The sequence below is a fragment of the Sipha flava genome, unplaced genomic scaffold (assembly GCF_003268045.1).
Source record: "Sipha flava isolate LNK unplaced genomic scaffold, YSA_version1 176_pilon_pilon, whole genome shotgun sequence".
Lineage (NCBI taxonomy): Eukaryota > Metazoa > Arthropoda > Insecta > Hemiptera > Aphididae > Sipha > Sipha flava.
Window position 1 is genome coordinate 1535974 of NW_020272062.1, and position 16713 is coordinate 1552686.

The window sequence follows — 16713 nt, forward strand, 5'->3', positions numbered from 1 at the left end:
GGATATAATATACAATCAGTAGGAATGATTGATATATTTCACTATCTAAATAATGTATTACTATGAAAAGTTATGAGGTTCTGATTAAATATAATACTTGTTCATTGCAATTAAATTAGTATTAAAAAAATTATTAGAAATAAATATAAATAGACATAAATAAATAAACATTTAAAATATTATATCTAGCCAAAATTAAAAATGTTTTATGGTTAAAAAAAAATATTCCATGATGAAAATAGTATTGAGTGAGAATTTTAAAGGGATAATATTATTCACCAAATAATTTATGATTCTGTTTGTAATTCAAATGTTTATGTAATTTATTGTTTTGTATTGATATAAAATAAAATTATGATTGGTAAATATAATACTACGTGTAACTAAAATATAAAACACTTTATTACATTTAACGAACTCTATATAAATGCACGAGTATAATAAATATATTCACTTTACATTTATATCATCAATTATTCATAGTACAAATATTAATATATTTTAAACTTTTTCATTATTTATTATATTTTATAGGTATTTTCTAGGGGATTTGTTTTCAACACTTTTTTATAACCACCATTTCAAAAGATATGCAGACCAAATTTACCGAATTTAAAAAGATTATTAAACGTTAATAAGATTGTTTAGTATTGTTTAAAAGTATGTTTTTAAAGAGAAATTATGATAAATTTAATTATTATTATTTAAATAGGTAATCATAAAATTACTGCTTACTTTTGACTTTTTGAGTACATTTTTATTATTATATACAATAGTGTATGTATACATTCAGAAAATGAAGCTTTGTGCATGAATTTAATTCCTATCCATTTATACACTATAAATGGGAAATTACAATAAATTTGAAGTATGCTAAGGGATTTAAATTAATAATAGTTTAATAATTACATACCTACAAAATGGTTAATTTAGATTGACTGAAATCTTAATGTTCAAGTTTTTTAAATAACTTAAATTGGAAATTTGAACTTTCGATTTTTTGTTGTATAATATACAATTATGCTTTATTAATTAAATTGCATCCAACGAATCCGTTATCGTTAGTTGGTGTTTAATGATTGAATTTTTAAATTACTTTAAAAATAAGTATTGATAGTAAAATAAAATAAAATAAAATAAAATACAACTACTTGAAATATTGTGGAATGATTATACTGCATTTTAATATCGTCCATACATTTTATTTTTTATTGTTTAGAAAACATTCTAACGTAGTTTATTAGTTTATATGATGTTTTATAGTTATTTACTTAAATAAAAAGGCTATTGATTATGTATAGAAAATTGATAAATAAAACAGAACAGTTATTGCAATTATTTATATATTTTATGACTGTTCATTTGTTTACTCCATTAATATAATACTAAAGACGATATATGAATAACGTGATAATAATTCAAAACATATGATATTTATACTTTAAGTGATAATTGTAAAGGACTAATTAATATTTAATTAATGAAAAAAAAAAAAGATCAAGTCAAAAGAAGGGAATATTTTCAACAAAAGTGATGGAAAGTTTGACGTCAGGTCATTTTTATGTTTACGGAGGTTAAATATACTTAATATAATATATTATTATAACAGTATTTATAAGTTTCACCAAACATCAATAGATTGTGTTAAAAAAATAATATTCGTTTTGTAAGTCATAAGGTATTGCTATTGAGATTATATTTACACTAATTAAATGTGCCTGAACAGAATGATACTCATCAAGTATCACTGAAAATAGTTGCAGGTTGTAAGTTATTAAAACACTATACTCCAGAGGTCATCAATTAATATTAATATTTTCTAAAAGCAAATTAAGAATCCAAAAAATTCTCGATAGCTATCAAAATTCAAAGTATTTATTTAACATATTTTAATGGGGTATATTTTAGTAACATACACCAGCTGAAGTCCCATTTTACAGGTATATTTGTTTTCATTGGTAAGACCTTGCAATTTACATATTAAAAAATTAACTACAACATTAATTACCACAGTTATACATATGATAACGAATTTAATATTTAAATTATAAGTTTTATCCCTTCTTGTCTGCGAGCCAAATAAAATTAATTTGTTAGCTGTCATTTGGTGATCTCTAATAAATTATATGTATATAATAACAACAAATTGACGTAATTATTTTCTCGTGTTTTCAAAGAACTATGCGAAGCGTAAATATGCACTGGTTGACGATAAACTAGGTTTCCAAGTGAATTAGAAACTACGGTTTAATATGTTTAGCTACATCAAAGGTCTCGTAGTGATAAGAATTTACGACGAGAATCGCTTATATATATATATATATATATATATGTAATATACACATCGTAGTAGATGTGTTGGTGAATAAACAGAAGGCGTGATATGTCTTTAGTGCGTAAAGTTTTCGAACGGGTCCTCTTTTGGTGGCGTGTGGTGGTGTATTAATTATAATTTTCGTTCGCGAAACGCTCGTCTTATTATATGCCGACTGCTCACAGTGGCGATGGAAGCGATGGCAAATGCATCGAAGCAATTAGTTACAGGGAGATAAGTTACGCGCTGTCTCTCGAAATCTCTACTCCTCCCCAATCGTATTATTATTAGGCGTCGCCTAAATGAGCATCGTCTTAGTTTGTCGATGTAATACTACAGTGTATAGAAGTAGCCAACGCGTACTTTCAATACTCGTAAATTGTTCAGCTTTTGACATTGATGTAATTTCAATTTGTGATTTGCATCTAGATATATGTTATATACATGTATAAATACATGTTACTGTGTGCTAACAAAATTATTATTAGCTAGAAGTGAAACGGTTCATTACAGACATTTGTATTCAAAAGTTTATCAATGCCAGAGCCTTATATAATATCCATACATGGATTATTCTGGATTAGAAATATTGTAGCAGAATCGCTTTTTTTTTCCTCCTGTGAAATGTTGTAACGGTCCACTGTGGTTCTTATGCTTTTCGATGAAAACCAACCTAAAAGCACATTTATGATAATTCATTTATTGACAACCCGGGGGACACCCGTATTACTAAACCACCTCTGAGTCAACAAAATAACACGGGCGCTATGGACTGATCTGAGTCTTCTATTGCTACACATGTTATTATATTTTCTTAGTTCGTGTTCTATAATCCCTTGACAGCTGTCTTAATTAATCGTCGGTCATGGTTAATACATTACAGTTCACCGAACCAAATATTATAAGTATATACATATCTATAACTATATTATATTTGTACAGTTTTTTTTTTTTTTTTTAATGTATTTATAATGTTACACATTGTGTGATTTTCACAATTCAACTTTGAGACGTATAATTTTACAGAGTGGATCGACAGGTTTTTGATTTAAATTACTATATGTGTGTAATCAAGTAGATTGTCTGTGTGCGGGAGTGTCTCTACTCGTGGTATATGTCGGTGATTACTTTTATTAGAAATAGAGTATGGCAGCGCTGACGATGGCAGTTGTAGTGAAAGGTGGCAAATGTGGAAAAGTAAAATCATATTTTATTGCTATCTAACTTGAGCAATAATAGCCACGATGACCTCCGCGGTGTTAACAAAAATAAAAAAAAATATGTGATTGAGAGTAGAGTAGAGTAGAGTAGAGTAGAGTAGAGTCAGGAACAATAGGACCGTTAATAATCATCAAATTAGACATGTCCCTGTGGACTCAAAGGGTTAACAACGGCAGGTTATTTTGAAATGTAGTTTTGCTGCGGTTGCTCTTGTATAATATAGTGAGTCTTATCAAAACGATGGAATTGGTAGTTGGGATGAAGGAATTGGATAAATAGCTTATATGCTAGCTCTTTTTATATGATCATTAGTTACAAATTATATATCGTATTATAATAAATACATTTTTAAATTTCTGTTTGAATTATATAGGTCTACAGTTATATATAATATTGATTAACTAAGCGACACTATAAAATCATTATTTTCTTAGGATTTTATTGATTTTATTACGTATTGTTTCTTGTTTTAATCAATGTAAATAATAGTAGGAAAGCCTTTCACCCCTAAGAATACATTGAGTGTTGTTATTTACGGACACATCATTCAACAGATCATTAAATAATTTTGTTTAGTTATACTTAAATGGTGTAAACACGGTTGTGATTTTCTCGTATCAACGATAATAATAATTAGGCCGAACGAATGGGGAAACCATGGGGTTTTGTCTCTATCCGGATGCTGATTTTCAATGAAGAGGTGAAAACCATCCAAGAAAACAAAAACTAAGAAAGAAAAAAAAATCATTTGCTTGAGTCGAACACGCGCGTGACTTTTAACGGACAATCCGTGTCGTTGTCGTCATTGTTATAATTTTTTTTTTTGAACTATAGATATTTTGTGTATATAATAACAGACAGGTATAGATAGACAATGTATGCCATAACACAATAAGTGAATATGCTAAAAGACACCTATCCAACATAATTTTCACGTGATTGGCGGAGTACAATTTTCTAAAATTTCCTAATCTATATTTCATATTTACTTATAAAAAAGTTAACACAATCAAAGAAAAAATAAATATTATTATACTGAAAAATAATATGATTTTTGACAATATGCTTATAATCACGTGTACATAAATATCAGTGCAATTGTATGATATTATGTTATGAAATTAAGTATTAAAATAAAAATATTAAAAAATATATAACATTATAATATCCATTTTAAGTTGATGGTAAATAGTTTTAATAACTCATGAGAATATAAAATATTAATTAATAATTATGAAAATGTGAAACTTATTGTGGCACGAAAAAATCATAGTATTTGGTAGCGAGAAAAAAAAATATAGCGTAAATGGTTGCAATTATTTATTCTGCAAATTTCCTTCTCCTTTAAAGAGTCTATTAATTTCATAAATTCAAGTACATGTTATTAACGTTGTATCGAACAACAAAATGATGCTAAGGGTACTCGAACGTGTCTCAACGTTATCGTCGTTGAACACAGATAACAGTGCGACCCAGCACCAGTAGCGATATCCATATTAATATAATATCAATGTTGTGTTACACTTCAGATGCTGAAAAGCGATCGTACATAAAAACATAAAAAACACAACCGAACGTTGTAAATATATAAATAAACAGTAAGTTCCCGTTACAATGAACTCCAAGGGACCGCATTTTTTTTTCGTTATAACGGAAATTTGAATAAAAAAAAAAAATTCAAAACCTTATCTAATTCACATACGTACAAATAAATAATAATTAAATATTTCAAATGTCAATAATTTACGAGAAAAAAATTTACTTTATTATAGATCAGAGTATCCCAAACTTTCTCTGCCGGACCCCTTACGAGATAATAAAATTGATCGTTTAATACAGATGCAAATTAAAAACAATAATAAATAATAACACTTTGTGTATTTTTAATTTACATTTGTGGACCCTCTACAGTATAAGTGCGGACCCTTAGGGATCCGCGAACCACAGTTTGGGAAACGCTGTTTTAGATAATCGGTAATATTATTTTGAACAAGGTTTGCTGTTTTAATAGAAAGTAAATAATTTCGTAGTTTGTGAATATTTGTAAAAATGAAGTCTGGTACATAATTTCATAAAATTGTGCGTTTTTTATCTTTAGGTTAAATTAAGAAGGGAAAATATATTTTAACCTCTACAAACATTTCGTTGTATCGGGATTTTTAAAAGTCAATCATTTCATTGTATTGAGATTCATTTAACATTGTTTTAATAGCTTTTCGGTAGAGAACTTCTATGACTTTCGTTATAACGGGATTTTTTATTGTATTGGTATTCATTGTAACGGGAACTTACTGTATTGCAAAAAAAAGTTTCGTCGACTTTTGTGAGATGATGGAATCCGGGATTTATCCTTCTACTAATTTTTAACAGACATTTCGTAAATCCTACTTCACGCAAAAAACCGCGGTCGTAATGTTGAGCATCACGCACGTGCGGAGCGCAAACATCGAGCGTCACGTGCATGTGACATCGTTGTGACCGACCGGGAGACGAGAACGGAATAATAACAATACGTTAACGGACCAGCAGCAAATGCACACTGAATTATGCGGGTTCGAAGTCCGCCGAGTCATGTAGAATAATTGTCCCTGATCCGACCGAGTCACCGGGTTACGGTCAGGTGAACCGCATACGGTATATACGGGATTTACCGCATGTTACCGCGAAGTGACCACGGTACCACGCCGAGTCGGTTCCGTCAAACTTTTACACGGTAAGCGGTAAACGGTTACTAGTCGTCGCATAACGAAAATATGTGCATAACATTATTACGCGACCGAGATTCGACAGGCGTATTGCAGTGGATTTAAAACGCGTTCTCATTGTGCACATCGTATTGTTGTCGGGGCGGCGTTCTATTATGAGGCGGCGGTGGCGAGAGATAAATTATTATTGTAACGATTGTTGCGACTTACCGGTCAGTTGGAGTAGAACGACAGCGGTGACGACCGAAATACCGCGATGGCCGGAGCAACGCATCGTGGAGTACGTGTGTGTGTGAGTGTGTGTGTGTGGTTGAGCACGCGCGTGTCGACGGGCGAACGTGTGCGACACGAGTGATGGTCGGAACGCGCGCGGTCCTCGGACAGCCGTGGATTGAAAGACGCCGCGGATCGACTGCGATTGGACCGCAGCGCGTGTTCTTCCGCCGCCGTCTTCGAGCCGGATTCCTTGCGTCCCCACCGCCGGAGACTGCACGAAGACGGCCAAAGAGTTTTTCCACCGCGGCCGTTTCGTAACTGCACATGGTTCGGCGTGGGCGACGACGTCAGCGGACGCGGGTTTTCGATAAAAACTATTTTCGCGGACCGCCGGTGGGGGGAAGGGGAGAACTTGGGATTTGTTTTCCGATGACGCCAATTCCGAACAATAAAATGTCCGGTTCGACGAGTGATTGCCAACTAATGTACTCGTAATGCACAATTAATGAATTACTAGACGAATGATTGTTTTCGTTCAAAGCTTTTTTCGAATATTTTTATTATTAACCTAATTTTTTGACGTCCGTAATAGTTCGTAATTATAGGTCATTTTCACTAATTTATCGTCTGGTTTTTACTCGCGATACCGAACGTTTATTGCAGTGGGATTTAGTTATTTTTAACTGAAATTCGATTTTTTAATTTTTCAGGTTAGAAATTATTAATTACCCGGGTAGTAACTGTTTTTTTTACCTCTGATTTTAAATTTAATGAAAAGCAATTTATGCATGCTTTGCTTGTCCCATGTATTTTTAACCTTTCTGTAAAATATTTAGGTATATATATATATACATTTATAATTTAAAAATTTTAAATTCTCACAGACTTTGTTGTAACGTTACGTTGGAACAATTTTTACGGGTGAACATTTCGTAATAAGCGGGTTAGGTTACAATAACGATAATAATACGTAGTAAGATCGCGCGGGTCGACATTTCGTCGCAGAAACCAATCGTTTAGTAATACGTTTACCGACCAGGATGCGATTTTACGATTTCAGACGGAAACATGGCGTTATTGCATACACGTAAAACATAAATATATTTATTCAGTGGCGTAATTTTGGGGAGGCGATATGGGGATATATCCCCTCCAGACGCTTTTTTTTAAGAATAATTATAATTATTTAGAATAATTTTTAATTTTTAGAATAATTATAATTTCCGTAAGCACAAGCTTTAAAAGATTTTAAGATAAGAAATAAGAATACATGGATAGTTGAGATTTTTTTTTAATTTACTAATATAAAAATACGATAGTTCAACAATTATAATTTATGACAAGAAAATTGTATAGCTCAGAGTTAAAATATAACACTGATAAATCTACAATTTACCACTCTTGTTTAGTGCTTAAAGAATGCAATATTTCACAAAAACGTGAAACATTGAAATTTTTCCTAAAACAAATATTAATGTTAGTTATTTATCAATTATTTATTATATAATCTAAAAGTTCTTATTATAATCATTAATATTAATGAAATGAGTACAGTGGTTGACATATTACTATAATAACTATATTATGCTATATATATGGGTCTTGTTTTCGACTATTATAGCATTATTTTTATTTTTATTTTGTACAGAACGGGCTGGAGCCCAGTTTGATTAAACATACAAATATGATAGTAGTATATAATAATAGAACATGTTTAATAATACATAGTAGGCAAGTTTGCGTTATAGCAAAACTTGGTTTATTTTTCTAGAAAATTGCTTTCAACGACGTCGACAAACAATGTATCATTATATTATTCTATTTAGTGGTATAAGGTATTAACCACTGATGCCATGTTGGCCTTTTTAAGTCCAAATCTGACCTTTTTAAGGCTAAATCTGGCCTTTTTCATTTCAATCTGACTGAAAAAATACACAATCTTGCTCCTAGTTTTTTTTCTAGCCATTAATTGTTTTTAACTAGCTTGATTCTGATTTAAGTAATATATAATATATTTTAATTAATTGTTTGTGTATATAAGTATAATATTACACAACGACATTGATATCATGAGTTTTTCCCTTCGTTTTCGTTATCACTACATATGATAAACCATATTTATGGTTGTTATCAAAACAAATTATATTTATCTGTGGTGGTTGTTAACTACGAATCGGATTTATACTCATATCTAGTTAATAGTTATCACTTTACACCTCGGACTAGTATATCTTAGTTCGTTTCACGATTGTAGATTCGTGATTCAAAAGACTTTAATTCACTATTTTAACATTTTTTTAAGTATTACCTATTAATTTTGTTTTTTTATTTTTAATACTTATTATTTTATTTCCTTGTTTGTTGTTTTAATATTGGACTACTCAGAACATTAAAATTTAATAAGCTATGAATTATGATTATTTAATATCTTTATTTATTATATTTAATGTTCTAATAATATTATTTACTTGTAAAATATGATAAAAAGATTAATGGCTTTACTAAAGAAAAAAATGGAAATTGCCAACAATTTTAATAGTATTAATATTTTTATTTTTGCGTTAATATTTTTGTTATTAATCGTTTTTTTTTTTCAGCTGATTTCCGGCCTTTTGTGATAGTACTCATAGCTTTTTAAACAAATTATAACTGGCAACACTGGTATTAATTATTTTGAAATATTATAAAACTGTAAACGATCAGCAATAGTACAACACCAATGTCTATTATTATTTCTGTAACTATGGATGTGTGTCTATTGTGCGATAATGTAAATTTAATATATTACTAAATTACATATTCAATTATTAAATTAAAAATGAAAAGGCAGTCAAATGCTTTTATTTCTTTTTTTCAAAAAAATTTAAATAAACTGATCAAGAAAACAGCTTGTCAAAATGTAATTCAGATCAAGACCAACCTAGCAAAAAACTTGTAATGAAATTGAACTATTTTTTGAAATAATCTAAATCTTCATAAATTTATGTATTTTTTATTTCTATGTTATTATTATGGCATACCCATATCCATAAATTTAAAAATCAATAACACAAGGATATTTTCTTAGGAAAAACAAAGAATTAGATTAATGATTTCTGTAGAACAACCTGTAAGTACAAAGTTCGAAAAAGTTTATAATAATAAATTAATATAATATTGAGATATATGAGATTTAATGTTTAAAGGGGGTGTGGGGGGCATAGCCCTATTAGAATGATAGTATAAATTTATATCCCAATCCCACCCCAAAACCAATTCCAAATTACGCCACTGTATTTATTATATAATGTGCACGCGTGTCGCGATATAAATGAGCAACGGATCATTCGGAATTTAAATTTTCAAAGAATTTAAAATTGTGTTAAATGTATTTGACAGATATTGCAATGATTGAAGTACAACATTATGAAAAATGTTTTCTGTAAATAAAGTATATATCTAACCATAGGCGCCATGTAGACAGATTTTTGGGTGCTTAGGAACACGTTGAATTTTTTTGTTTTTAGTACTGAACACCCCATAACATTTGATCAAATATTGTAAATAATTATTATGTTTTTTCTTCCATTAAAATATTAATATTATTATCAAAAACATTAACTTATTTTAATACAACAATTATGCCATCGTGATATTAATAATATTGTATAATTAAAGAATTTTAATAGAGTTTATGCAAAATTGTTTTAAAGAAAAATCAGAAAATGGTATTAAAGCAAGTGGTTTTGTTAAATAACTATTAAAGTTTAATTTTTTCATTTTATAGAATAATAATGATCATTATTTTCAAAAGAGTTGACATTTTTAATTTAGAATTTTAGAAAGTATATTAATCTCAGAGAAGTACATTTTAAAATGAAAAATGTAATTACATCGATTAAGTTGCAAATATATGAAAACTACGAGTACATAGAAAAATATTCTAGTTAAATCTAATGAGCTACAAATTTATGTACTAGATTTGAGAATAAAAATGATTCCAAAGAAATTTATTCAAGGCAATAATCAACTATTATTTCCATTAAAGATAAATTTAAAGTTATATTTTTTTGAGTTATTGAACTTAATATAATTGAATATCTGATTTCAGATACATGTAATAATAATTTATGATCTCTTGAAAAAATTATTATTGGTGAAGATAAAAAAATATCAAACCCTATTAAATTGTGTGGAAAAGATTTGGTTTATGAAAAATTAAAACAGCATAGATATTTTAATTGATATTGCTAAATCAAGACAAATTCAAATGAATAATATTCAATATGAAATAGATTTTTTAAAATTGGATAATATTATTCAGAAATTAATAAACTTGTCGAAATTATATTGACTAGATTAGGTTTTGCACTGCAGAATGATCATTTTCAAGTACTATAGCATTTAAAAATATTTTTGAGGTCAGAAATGTCAAAATCGTTTAAAATATATAGCTATATTGCATATTCATAGAAATGAGAACATAGATATTCAAAATATAACAAATTTATTTAATAGTAAGACCAAGATTCGTCAAAATACATTATCCTTATAAATTGATGTGCTATTATTATGTATCATAATGTATTTTTTCATTATTAGTATATGTTGTTAGTTTTTTACATAATAAGTTCATATTTCAAATGTTCTCATATATATTATTAAAATCAGTTTATTAAATACGAAAGTTATCACATTAGTTTTTATACAATTTATAAAAATTGTCAATTTAAATGACCTATCTACATCCAACAAATATTCTGATGACTTGAAGGTTGACGAGCCCAGATATAGAACTATATTTATTATATAGCGAGGGGATAAAGTTAGGTATACTCAATTACCCTGTGATTTTTTTAAATTTTGGTGTCTATATACCTAATTAATATTTAAGCCCATAAACTGTTAATAGTAGCGCAACTATAGTGGAAGGGTTAATCTATCTATTAAAATATATAGTGAACTTAACTATTGTCCCTACCAAACAACTTCTAGAGTACAATTTTTCTAAATGTCTATTGTATATGAAATGTGGTTACCTTAAACTCGTATAATATGCATGGATGAAATTTTTAATAAAAATAATATTAGGACTAAGAACGATTCTGAAACAATCCAAAAAGCCATCCAAATGATTCTGAAAGAGAACAAAAATTATCTTCATATTATTACAAACCAGATAGCTATTTATTTCTTATAACAAACTCCTAATTTAAATCATTAATTATTTTCTCATTTAATGTAGTTAATAAAATGTTTTATGTATAATATTTATAATTTATTAATTATTCGTATTCACTACACGTAAAAATTTAGGTATGTACACTCATACGATTTTGAGCAGGGAAGAAAAAACTTTCTAAATTTAAGCGCTACAGTCTTTATACGACTCTTCCACTTTAAAAGATAATCTATTTTTATTTTGGCACATAAATTATAATTTTATTTCGTAAATATTGATTTGTATTTCATATTGCATTTAGGTTTTATTTTTTATTTTTGGGGTCAGATTTGGTACAAATATCACACGCTCGGGTCATCTCGACGAGTCATTCTTGCCGAACGATTTATAACCGTTCCGCAAAGTAATATATTACACAACGTAATTATATATAAATATACGTAAATTATTTTAAATTCATATATATATGTATAACGCCTACGTTGTTGCGTCAAGAAACCTCACGGTTCTTCCTGCAGACGAGCACGAACCAATATATAATATCGGTCCACAGAGACGAGCAACTACCCACGGAATGTTATACGATGTAAGTGCACACGGAGTTTTTTTTTATCTATTGCGAAAAGCCAGCAAGTGAATAATTTTCTCGACGAATAGTAATCAATCGTGGAAGGGTTACATAATTGATATATTATTATTATTTAAAATCTATATAATAGAAATAATGATTGCGTTCTAACGCCGCAGTATGTCATAAAAACTGTTTCAATGGCATTATGCATGCAGACGCTATAATAATGATTGAAACAACGATTATACTAGAATGTATTGTATTGGAGTAGTTTGACTACGTCATGTTGTATTAATTAATTGGTGAACATATAAATTGAAAAATAAGAGTATTATATAGATCCTGAATAGTGCTAAAATATATAATAAAAAAGTGTTTACCACTAAAATCAATGTACACATGAAATGGGCTATATCTACTTAGTTAAAATTAATTTTATGAATAACAATAATCCTCTTATAGTGTCAAGGGAATAGCTGATAGGTACTAGAAGATTTTGACAATCTGCACATTGGATTATATGGGCATTAATGAAATTATAAAACAACCAAATTTCTATAGTATATAAGAAGCTCCAATAAAATTTTAATTTTAAAATTCCTAAAGTGTAATTATTTGTAACTCAAAACACAATATATATTGTACAGAAAATTGAAGAAATATGATTATATTTTACCTTATAAATAATAGTTATGTATCTCTTGGCAGATAAATAATAATAATACAAATGGACGATAAAAATAATTATTTAACTTAAAATGTACGATTTAAGTGTACATTATTTTGTTATGGTTGGGTAATTAACAAAATCGGTTGTATACCTATAATTCGTATCTTTTTTTATTTATTTTTTTTAAATATAAATCAGTAGTTAAAATAGGCATATAAACATAGACGCCTACTTACAAGAATAGTAGCAATAACAAAAACAAAAAAAAAATCGTATTGATCAACAGTTATTGGTAATATAATAAATGAAAATAGTATTATTTATATTGAAAATAATATGCAGTGGAGAAATATCGGGAGGTGTTTGACTACATAAGGCGTTATGTATAGGCAATTTTTAAAAAAATGTGATTTGATATTTTTATAAATATATTTTAAATACAGTGAATGCCGCTTATAAGACTCACTTTGGGACCAGCACAATGTAAGTCTTATGATTGAATGAATCTTATAGGCGAAGTGGGAAAAAAAAAACAAAATATTTATGAATTTTTATTTCAATATATTTTGTTTTATTTTATTCTACTTAAATACATATTATATATTATTTATTATTTATTAGTGACTAAACGGAAAAAATATGATTAAAAATTAAAATTATATAATTATACAAAATATTACTTACATATTAATGTATAAAATTATAAATTATGACGGTTACTACTTACTTTAATAACTTTACGGTCCTACTTTTCTAAAATGCCTAAGTTTGTCACTCAAATCAAAAGCACGTCATGTATTATTTATTATTTATTATCACGTCATGTTAACAAAAAAAAAAAAATGTTGAAACTCGAATGACGACTGATTGACTGACGATTGTACATTGAAACGATTTTACCGTCGAGACCTTATCAATTACGATACTTGTGCCGAGTAATCGGGAGTGTAATAACTTATAATTACGATAAATGTGAAATGCGATAAAATTTATTGTACATACACACATTATTAAGCATAAATTGAAACTAGTAATAATCAAAATATATGTAATTGTTGAAAACTAATTTATTTCAAAATTTCAACTAAAAATTTTCATTTTTTACCACTTTTTTTTTTACAAAATTTGAGTCTTATAAACGTTATGGTGAGTCTTTTAACAGCATTTTTTATAATGTATTTAAATACGTCTGGACCGTTCCAGACGAATTTAAGTCTATTAAGCGACTGAACCTTTTATCCGTGAATCTTGTCAGCGGCATCCGCTGTAATTAGTTTGAATTTAAAATTTAGACATGATATGTAAAATAATTAGTTTACGAATTAGTACATATTACTACTGTTTTGTACGTAACAAAATTATATTAAAAAAACGTTATTTGGTTGACCTAGTATTGCGATGAGGATTCTGAATTCAGATTAACATTATTTATCAGTAAATTATATTTTATTTTTTTATTTTAACCTAAAGAATAATTAAGAATATTAAAAGTCAGTGTTAAATTAATTATAATGTGAATCGTTTTTTTTAAATCCTACAGTATAATTATAACTTAATTGAAGAGAAGGAAGTTAGTTTATTTTTATAATTTTGATTCAAATTAGGAACATTTCTAATCTCTTGGACGATTGAAGTATTTGATATATGAATGCCATTATTTATTAAAGAATGTACTTGATTTTCAAGAGAGGAAGTGTTTAAGCTCAAAGAAGTAATCGTAGCAGTTATTTCACGTTATTTTATTTGATTTATCTTTATTAAAAAATATGACTATTAATAAAAAGTTTAATTTTGTGTCCTATAAGAAATGATAAATACTTGTTATTCCTGATAGAGGGTTTTTCAAATAGGAAGCTATCATTGTCTACTCTTATGCCAAAGTTCCAGTGCAAATATAAACTAAACGAAAATTATTTATAAATTACGATTATATTGTAATTTATAATTTACCGTTTAAACCGTAATAAAATATTGATTTAATTAAGATCAGCATTAAAAAATTTTGTTATACTAGTAATTTATATAATATTTCTTACAATTAGTTCGTTGTTAGTTAAGGAGAATAAAAAATTATACAAGGAATAATGATTTAATAATTTAAAATATGTTGAAAAAAAATACATTTATAAATAATATTAATACATGTTATGTACTAAAAATAATAAATTTCATATTGTTATATCAAACTGTTTATGCGTATTCTTTTATCTTTATATTTACATATCAACATTCATACATTTAATATGACTAAGGTATATAGACTAAAGAAACTATTTCTAAAATAATAACCTTTTGAAAGCTTTTGACCTAGTCTCACCGATATTCCTAGTCTTTTAATGGTGCTTTATGATAAAGAGATGCATAAAAATGTGCTTGTCCTTTGAATTTTAATATTAAAAGTTTTATAATTATAAAAAAATAAGAAAAAACTTTAAAAAAAAAATACGAGTTTCATTATAATACTAGTTAATTAATCAAGAAAAACTAGAGAATGGACGAAAAAAAAATTTTATTATAATACAATTAATAAATGTTTGTTATAAATATTTCTCATAATCCCATGTTAATGTAGAATAATACATATAAAGTAGATAATAATTAGTACGAATATATTGAAGTGTGTATATAGTATTATCTAAGCATTAATACAGTTATATCATACGAGTCATTAAGAGAAAAAAATACATTCGACACTTTTTAGGGTTAAAGCTGTGTATAATTTTATTGTGGCCATTTATTATTTGTAAATATTTAGATGTAAAAACTAAGATAAAAATAAAGAGGAGAAATGTTAGGACATTTGTATTATGGAAGGGAAAATAAGGTAATTTTAATTGTGGGGCATTACCATATAGTTAAGTTCTAAGATATTATATTCTCTAAAAACCCATTGTATAACTAGAAAGAGATGTAATATAGACACAAATTTTCAATAAAAAGTCAGCCTTTTTGTAGTCGAAAGTGGGGTACTTAGCGGAGAGATCATAAAAATTCAACATGTTTGCCGGAAAAGGTTATATAGTGAAATGAGTATCTTATTCGTTCAGATAGGGGAGATGGATGACGTCTGAAATGGTTGAAGTTCAAGAAAAGCAAACAGAATTGGAGTCAGTAACAACCAGGAAATTATTAATGCAAAAAAAGAGATGAATTAAATGGCATAAATTACAGTATAGCATTATGTGGAAAAAGAAGACGAATGAGAAGATGAGTTATCAGAAAACGAAAAGTTGAGATTAACGATGACAAATGAAAAAAATGGCAGTCAGGCGAAACAGGAATTTCAGAGAAAATAATGGTTATATTTAATATGCGCTTTGAGTACATACGAGTATATGTGTACTGGTGATATGTTTAATGATATGGCTATTTATGTATTGTATTTGATATTTTATTGTTTTATATTTAATGTTAAATTTATTTAATATTATGTGAAAGATGTATACAATAAAGATAATTTTATAATGTTAAATTTAAACTTCATACATAAGAATCAAATTATTAAATAATATTCAAATTTGCGTTAAGAGAAATTTTTTGCGCTGAAATTACGACAGTTTATTTAAAATCAAACATAATTGAAGTAGTATTTTAGTTTCGATTCCAAAACTATTTTGGACAAACAACATGATTTCAATTTTATTAGGAAAAAGAACAACTTGAAGGTTTAAACCAGGGATTGTAACCTTTATGTTTTTTCTGGTTTCGGTTTCGATTAGGTTTTTCAGAAAAAAATTCTCGAGGTTTCGGTTTAAATCATAAATCTTAAAAATATGAAACTGAGGTTACGGTTACGGTTGCGGTTGATACCGGTTATAACCTGTTACCAAAAAGTATTTTTAAATTAGAATTTTA

General features: G+C 27.6%; 1 protein-coding gene across 1 annotated transcript in view; it reads right to left on the reverse strand.

Moving 5' to 3' along the window:
• The window catches only part of LOC112680288 (protein Skeletor, isoforms B/C-like), a 52295-nt gene extending 45624 nt beyond the window's left edge, over positions 1 to 6671 (reverse strand). The window contains exon 1 of the mRNA XM_025550328.1: positions 6451 to 6671. Within this exon, the coding sequence (XP_025406113.1) occupies positions 6451 to 6514 (64 nt within the window). The 5' untranslated portion in view covers positions 6515 to 6671. The remainder of the gene's footprint in view (positions 1 to 6450) is intronic.
• Between the last annotated feature and the right edge of the window lie 10042 nt (positions 6672 to 16713).